The sequence below is a fragment of the Amblyomma mixtum genome, chromosome 3 (assembly GCF_055824585.1).
Source record: "Amblyomma mixtum isolate Tamu chromosome 3, ASM5582458v1, whole genome shotgun sequence".
Taxonomy (NCBI): Eukaryota; Metazoa; Arthropoda; class Arachnida; order Ixodida; family Ixodidae; genus Amblyomma; species Amblyomma mixtum.
In genome coordinates this window covers 399,780,981-399,789,692 of record NC_143014.1, presented here as the reverse complement: position 1 = coordinate 399,789,692, position 8,712 = coordinate 399,780,981, and the positions used below count along the sequence as shown (strand labels likewise).

The 8,712-nt window shown below is 41.9% G+C and overlaps 1 protein-coding gene across 1 annotated transcript in view; it reads left to right on the top strand.

Annotated features, from left to right (window-relative positions):
• The first annotated feature begins 3,998 nt into the window (after positions 1-3,998).
• The window catches only part of LOC149357340 (uncharacterized), a 76,973-nt gene continuing 72,259 nt past the window's right edge, over positions 3,999-8,712 (top strand). The window contains exon 1 of the mRNA XM_089576567.1: positions 3,999-4,121. Within this exon, the coding sequence (XP_089432693.1) occupies positions 3,999-4,121 (123 nt within the window). The remainder of the gene's footprint in view (positions 4,122-8,712) is intronic.

Below are 8,712 nucleotides of genomic sequence, written 5' to 3'. Positions count from 1 at the left end.
AAAATTGAACACACAATACAAAAAGGCTTCTGTGGCAGACTAAGAAACGAGAGAAGGAAAACGAGTACCGCTATGAGTGGGTTCGTGGAGGGAAACTGTTCGTGAGGAAACTAACGGGTGCTTCTGCTATTCGAATCGAAAGTGAAGAAGATTTGAGCAAAATATCCTAAACGGCCAATATTGACTCATAAGCCTGAATAACTACGTTACCCCCCCCCCCCCCCCCCCAGAAGCAAGGCGCAAAGAATATATTTTCTGTTTTTAATCTGAACGCAAAAAGCATTCGTAACAGAATGCGTAATTACTCAATGAGTAATTACTCCCTTATTACAAATCTACTCCACCTTGGGGGATTCCCCTAAAAATATTTGGTCAACACTGTTCCCACTTCGAGTTATAGATCAATTCGCTCTCGCCCTACCATAAGCTTGCCGTCCCGGTTAGCTCAATTGGTAGAGCGACTGCTCCGGTGTGGCGGTGGTTCCGGGTTCGAACCCCGGACCAGGACGAATTTTTCTTTAACTACGAAGTTTCTGTGAAAGCTGTATAGCTTTCCTTTGTGGCCGTATGGCTGCGCTCGGGTGGACGTCAATGAGTAATTACTCCCTTATTAGAAGCAAAGAAGCTTGCTTCTTTCCTTAACGACCATCAATTCCAGTATGATGTTCTAGTGTTCACAGAAACTTCGTACACAGACCACAGTGAGGCACATGAATTTGAGAGCGACAGAAGCCGATCCTTGACAAGAAGGCATAAACGAGGGGGCGGTGTTTTTCTTTATGCCAAAAAAGGAGATGCCTATTACCAGATATCTGAATTATGTGCTATGAATGGGGGATGCAGAAATTCTAGCTATATCTTGTGACAATCGTGTCATTGTTGTAGTACATAGGCCACGATCGGGCTCATTGAGCAAATTCTACAGTCACCATGAACAGCTGTTTGATTAGATTTCTTTGAACAACTTGAAACCTATTACAGTAGGCTATATAAACATCAATATGTTAACTAACAACATGTCTACAAAAGAGTTGTGCGACATCATATGTAGCCATAGATTTGAAAACATAATAACATCTCCTACGAAGGTGACTGATCAAACGGAATGTCATATTGACATCTGTTTTTCTAACACTGCTCCAGGAAACAATTTCGCCAGCAGTTTGGCCGTTTGGTGTAAGCGATCATATGCCAATATTTTGCTTTCTCTCCCGCGACGACAAAAAGAACTAGTACGAATAAAGTATGCAGAACCTATCATGTGATGGATGATAACAGCTTAGCTTATTTTCGCCAGATAGCTCACAGCACAAACTGAATGAAGTTGTCAGAGAGGATGACCCAAGCAGATCGTTCGGTAGATTCAAGTCCATCCTGCAGAAAACCTACGGCGTGGCTTTTCCAAAATGTGACTGCAAGAAATTTTAAACGTCTATAAAATCATTCATTTCAAAAGAGATATACAAGCTAATGAAAAAAAATCGCCTTATTTCACAATTTATTCAAACAAAAAAAATTCAAGTCGTTCGAGAATTCAAAAAGATTAGAAATAAGTTAGTAGTGACATAAAGAAAGCACAAATGGAATATTACGAAAAGAAGTTTTCGACAGCTATTAGCCCTCGGGAGACATGGGAAGTATTCGGCAATCTGCTGGGTCAAAGAAAACAATATTCCGCCTACCTTCCGAATCGATGGAAAAATCTACGGTGGAACCGCGGTAGCAAACAAATTTAATGACCACTTTTTAAACGCTTGTTCTCCGATGCAAAGAAATAATGTATACGCTGACCCGGTAAGCTGTTTTAAGAACCACTACATAAATTCAATGTTTTTCAACCCTAGCAGAGAAAGCGAAGTAATCGATACAATTAAATTAATTCTTTTCGAAACAACAGTGCTCTTTGTGCTAATGGTATATCAATGAAGCCAATTAAATTGATTGCTGATATCACAGCTCGTCCATTAAATCGTATTATAAACCAAACATTGAACACAGGTCACTTCCCTGAAGAAATGAAGGTTGCTCGTGTCAGCGTCCTTCACAAAGTGGGCTATTATAACGACTTAAACAACTACAGACTAATTTCAGTTATATCAACGTTTGCCAGAGTAGCAGAGCACGCAATAATGAAGCGATTATACCAATATGTTGATCGAATAAGAATAATTACACTTTGGCCGTTCGGCTTTCAGAAAAACAAAACCACTTAATTTGCCTTAGTAGAAATCAAGAAAAAAATTGTCAAATAACATTGAAAATAAGCTTGTAACTGCTGGAACCTTCTTGAACTTGCGCAAAGTATTTGATTCGGTAGCGCATAATATAATGGTCCGAAAACTGAGCCACTGTGAAATCAGAGGAACCTCGTCAGGTCTGATAACAAGCTATCTCAGCAGCCGACACCAATACACTGTGCTAAATAGGATAAAATCATATAGTGGTACTATCTGAACAGGTGTTTCAGTAGGCTCGGTTTTAGGTCCCATCCTATTTCTGTTGTCCATAAATGGTATAGTTAATTTATGCAAGACTAATGACATTGTAATATATGCGGACGGCACGAATCTATTTTTTTTTTCTCGTTACACCATTCGTGAGATACAGGCAGTCGCAAATTTCTGGTTATCCGAGCTGTCTACCTGGCTCAATTCATATCAACTTCAGTTGAATGTTACCAAAACAAAATTTGTGCTTGTCAGAGCAAAAAACAAAGACCTCGAAGCTGACCTTGCGCTGTCATTTGAAGGTGATAATCTTGCTCGAGAACGCACAATGGAGTTCCTTGGTGTCATTTTTGAGGAACCCATGTTATGGACAGACCACACTGATTACATCTGCAACAAGATAGCTCGTTTCATTATTATTCTTACCAAATTTCGAACAATCCTTCCAGTCCGGGTAAAAATTCGCGTACACTACACTTTAGTTGATTCTCACTTGTACTACAGTTTACTCGTATCGGGTTTTATCACTGAAACAAAGAAAACAAAATTTTTACATCTGCAAAAAAGAACTTCCCGTGCTATTCAAAACATTCCAATTTCTGTAAGCGCTTCTGAATATTTTGTAAAACATAATCTGCTCATTGTTGATCTGCTGCACAGAAAGAAACTACCGATTCTGATCTTGAAGCTTGCAGAGACAAACAAACGCGAATTTGAGCAAACTTACCTGACTCATATCGGTTACAGTTTTCGGCATATCAAATATAACATCTGAAGAGCTCGAGCTAATAATGGATTTCAGAAATTGACATACCTCATACCGCACCTGCTTGTGACTTGCCCCGCTATCAAAAATTAATCACAAGAAAACCTCGCTCCAGAAATATTTAAAAAGCGTATCCGATATATATTTCTTTGTTTATGACAGAAAAATCAAAACACCATTGTGATGTTATTCCTTGTTTACAGAATACTGTTTCCTGATTTTTTGTCTGTTCCCACATCAGTGTGTTTGAAGTTTTGTGCTTTGTTTATCTGTTGTAAAATTACATGCTGTATTTGTAATCTGAAGTATGTTCTATATACAATTGTCGTTCATGCAATGCTAGAATGGCGAATTCTCGTTTTGTCCTCTCTTCCTGTACTAACCACAATGTATTCGCCCTAATGCATGCGATACAGTGTTTAGGTATGTTTGATTGTTCTGAGAGAGCAGGCCATTGTCAGGTGGAAACCCACCTTTTGCTTGCTTATCCTTGATTTACGCAATGTAAATCAGAAATATCGAAATAAAAATGTTTCTCCTGTACTTTGCGGGTGTGTGTAATAGTGAATTACATTGCTCGCAGGGCATGCTAGAGAACCCACTGTGGTGGTGGTGGTAAACATGTATTGACGTTTTTGGGCACCTCGCTGCCTCGTTATTTCATTTAGAGCTATTGTTGGTCGTAAGAGACCTTTTTCTGCGTAACTCACGGTTTCCATCAACATTTCTTGCAGAAGGCTTCGAGGTGGTTCTGTAACGAAACTCAAGAAACCGAGTTGGCCGTCATGTCCGTCATTATTGAAAATAATATCGTCAAGTCCTGTATACAAAGCTCCATCATTCCCGACGCCCATTTTGTGGCGTTCTTCGCAGAAGTCTGCAAGAAGCATGAAGATGAAACGGCGCTGGTAAGCTGAGAATTCTTTTCGTTTCAGAACTTTGTTCCCTTATGCAATAAGAGGGAATAATTTTGTATCTGGTTGTACAGTTGGTTGGTTGGCCATTTTATTTTAGGCCAACCAACCAACCGACCATTGTAGAAAAAGAATAATTCCTCCCTGCACCACGAACGCATGCTTGCAGATGATAAGCAAAAGCCCCCTAGAATAAAGTGCAAAGTTGTGCATCACGCACATTATAAAATTACGAAGCATAACGACATATCAACCAACTTAACCTGTCTGAAAGTTATACATCATCAGCGCCGACGCACTATATTTGAAGAAATGTAAGGTTTGACGACATCTCAAGAGCTCAGCGAGGTTCATGTCGAAAGGAAAAATTGGCAGTGCCTTAGCTCAGCTATGCCAGGATATACATAACAAGAGGTATGGTATATCTCTGGTTACTTGATTTGAAGAAAATAGCGCCAGAGCATGCAAACCACGAAAAGACAAGGACGAGACACAAAGCGCTAACTCGCAACTAATTTTACTGAAACCAGGCAGCGCCTTTATATGGCGAAGTTTCACTGAAAAAGAAGGAGGAGGGCAGGAAAGGTATAGATATCGAAGCGACCATCACAGCGAGCACACATGAGCAAGCGGTAACCAAAACAAAAACAAAAAAGCTAACAAAGATTATTTAAGGGCGGCATCTAAGAATTCGAACTCGGATGAAAAAAGTGAAACAGATGGGGTGCTGACACACCTACATGTATTGCCAAGTTCCCTTATGTGAAAAGCCTCCAGACGTTCACGTGCCTTCTTATCTGCGCTTTTGCCAAGAATCTTAGTCTGATTTGGCAAAAGCGCAGATAAGAAGGCACGTGAATGTCTGGAGGCTTTTCACATAAGGAAACTTGGCAATAGGTGTGTCAGCACCCCCCTCTGTTTCACTTTTTTCATCCGAGTTCGAATTCTTAGATGCCACCCTTAAATAATCTTTGTTAGCATTTTTGTTTTTGTTTTGGTTACCGCTTGCTCATGTGTGCTCGCTGTGATGGTCGCTTCGATATCTTTACCTTTCCTGCCCTCCTCCTTCTTTTTCAGTGAAACTTCGCCATATAAAGGCGCTGCCTGGTTTCAATAAAATTAGTTGTGAGTTAGCGCTTTGTGTCTCGTCCTTGTCTTTTCGTGGTTTGCATGCTCTGGCGCTATTTTCTTCAAATCAAGTATGCACCAACTCGCCCAAGAAGAAGTGTTAATCTCTGGTTACGTCTAGTTGTACTGCTTGTTGCCATGGCTACGTGTTAGACATTAAAGATAGGACATGTGGTGAAGGCGGCACGTGTTATTCAACTTTATTGAGTGCCAGAAAGACGGCCCCGTGATACGCAAAGTAACACGCGGCCGTCTCGATGGCCTTTCGGTCGGAGGCGAGCGGCGTCTGCAAGCGGCGCCGGCAGGTGTGACGTCACTAGGCGGCTCCTCTCGATCGGAGGTGAGCGACGCGGCGCGCGGCGCACCAGCTGCGCGGCTGTGACGTCACTCCCCTCCTCACGCGTGCGTACAAGTGGCGCCGAAGGCCCATAGCGAAACGGCGAGGCTGCGGGTAATGTAGCTCTCGCTACAAAAGAACGCCTACGTCCAACATTATTAAGAACAATCTTTGGTCGTCAACATTCATTTTCCGTTCGACTATACGAGGGTGTACCCAAAAGAAACCGGACTAAATTTTTGGGTCGGCAAAGCTTCTGTGGTACCGCGTTTTGCCACTAGGAGCGCATAGAACGAACATTCCAGAGTCAGTAAGCCGAGTGCCGTCGTTGAAGGAGGTCAGACTAGTTTAGGCAGATTTTTAGAGTGACGACTGTTTTGTGTGAATGTCGTTTTTGCAATGGCTGATTTTCGTGAACAGCGTGCGCCGGTGAAATTCTGAGTTTTGCTCGGAAAAAGTTGAATGGAAACTCTTGAAATATTAAGAAAGACGTACAAGGACGATGCTATGGGGACAACTCAAGTGTTCCTGAAACGAATCCTGAATCAAAGCAACAATCGTGCCAATGGAAAACTTCAAATTCACCTCGCCTCAAGAAAGCTCGTCAGGTGAAACCAAACCTCAAATTAATGCTGATTTGTTTTTTCGACGTGAGAGGAGTCGTCCATTGAGAATTTGTTCCGCAGGGTGGATGTTTTGAAAAGATTGGGCAACAGTGTGCGGTGGAAGCGGCCAGATTTGTGGCGGTCGGGTGACTGGTTTTTCCATCAGGGCAATGCCCCTGCTCACACAGCCCTGTCTCTACGACAATTTTGGACCAAAAATGGCATGACCCCTATTCCTCAACCCTCATACTCTCCCGACCTTGCCCCGTGCTACTTTCTTTGTTTCCTAGAATGAAAAAATAGGTGAATGGAAAGCGTTTCGCTGATGTTGCTGAAGTGAAGAAAAAAACGACGGAGGCACTGTCAAGCATCACAAAAGATGAATTTAAACAATGTTTTGAAAAATGGAATGAAAGATTCGACAAGCGTATCATTGCAAGTGGGGAATACTTTGAAGGAGATTGAAGGTCTGTGCTTAAAATGTGAACAAATAAGTTCAAACAAAAATAAGTCCGGTTTCTTTTGGGTACCCCCTCGTACAGGGTGTGTCACCTAAGATTTTGCACATTTTTTTTTTAAATAGGCTTTTTGAGTTAGAAGTGCGCTTTTTCGGCATAGCATTGTGAACGTGTAGTGCATTAGATTACACCCAAGACGCGCCACCTAGAAGGCTGGTTACCTAATAATAAATAGTTTAAATTTCAACTATTATTGTTAGGCACCTAAATAATAGAGAGACGTGTAGCCCATCGTAAGTAATATCCATCTCAGTGTTCAGACTTGACAAAAAGCTGTTTCCCTTGCGCTGCGGCCCAACAAATTTTGGCTACATCGCGGCAAAATATATGTGTTTTCGAGAAGCTTACAGGCAAAGCAACCTCCGCAGTGCACGTAACTCGTCGAAACAGCCAGAATTTGTTGGGCCACAGCTTCGAGGGTTACCATATTTTCGAAATTATGAAACTGATATTGATATTACTCAGAGAGGGCTACGGGCATCTCAGTAATTAAGGAGCCTAGCGGTAATAGTCAAAAAGATAACTATTCATTATTAGTTGACCAACATGCTACACAGCACGTCTTATCTGTATTCTGACATACTATACCGCAGACAGTGCTATGGCGAGAAAAGCGCTGTTCTAACTCAAAAAGCATAATTTCAGAAAAAGTGTGCAGTCTTAGGGGAAACACCTCGTATTTGAAGTGCTGAGAAGTATTATGAATTAACTAAGCGCCTGTATCGAGAGGAATGCCCAAGGTGCATTCACTTCGAGAGGTCGTGAACAAACCGCTAAATATGCGCTTTTGTTTTATGTAAAGTGATAAGATCACCAGTAAGTAATTCGCCAGCGCGTCAGCTTCCCTACGAGGACAAAACGGGAAGTCCGAGGATCAGCTTCATGCGAATTAAAGCCCTAGCATAAATGCAATCTTTTTAAGGACTTTATATAAATCTTGGAAAACAGTGTTCTCATCACGCCATGGGTAAATCCGGCATTTTTTCTACCTCCTCTGTATTTTGCTGAAGTTTTCACGGTGCGTTCACCGCTGTTTTCTGGTCCTTTGTATTGAGATACGCATAGCGGTGGTGTTTTCTTGCCGCACAAATCAATTTTAAAATCTTTCCGATTCGTGACCGCAGTCGAGGAGACTTCTACGCATAATCGGCGTGTGTGACGTCATGACTTATAGCCGTAGATATTCGCCGTGTGTTTGCGGAAGAACAAAATTCCGAGCTGGTTTTCGTTCATTTCAGATAAGCAATGACACAAGGCCTCACTTACAGTCGCCAGTTTAGCCAATCAACACTCACATTATATGTTTTGTGACAATATCCGTGTCGTCATAGTACGGTCTGCAGTGACATCATCGTTTGGTAGAAACCGAGTTTCAGTTTCAGCTTCGTGGTTTTTGATCTCTTTAAGTGCTTCTACTTGGTATTTCGAACAGCGATTTTTGGTACCGGAGTGAGGGCAATCTAAGGAATGTGACGTGATTATCAAATGAAAATATTCTAAAAACACTCGGAGTAGGCCTTTAACTAAGCTCTCAAGTCAAGCAGTTGAAGATACCTTCCAGAAAAAATTGAGTCAAGATTAAGAAGACTATACAGTGTTTTCCTTACCGTGTGGCAACAGTAAGATATTGTTCCCTTTGTTACCAAAATGAAAACATAGCGTATCACTTGCGTACAATTTTAGCGCTACAGAGTTAGAGCGAACATTCGGCGAAGATCTGGGGGGCACAATGAAATCCCTCATTGCTCTGCTGGGTCGTGACGTCATTTTGCGTATTGACGCCATTTCCTGCAGCGTATATTGTTGCATCGTTGCTCGAAGAACTACTGCCGTCAATGTGTAACATCGGTGACTGTGTGTGCAATTATATCGCTCGTCGAACATTAATAGAATGATAGAAGGTGGTTCCATGTCGCGTGTTCTCTCGCGCTCCGATATATCGCTTTTTCACGCTAGTCTTTCAGCGGGGCGCAAATACACCGCGGTCTAAGCCTGCC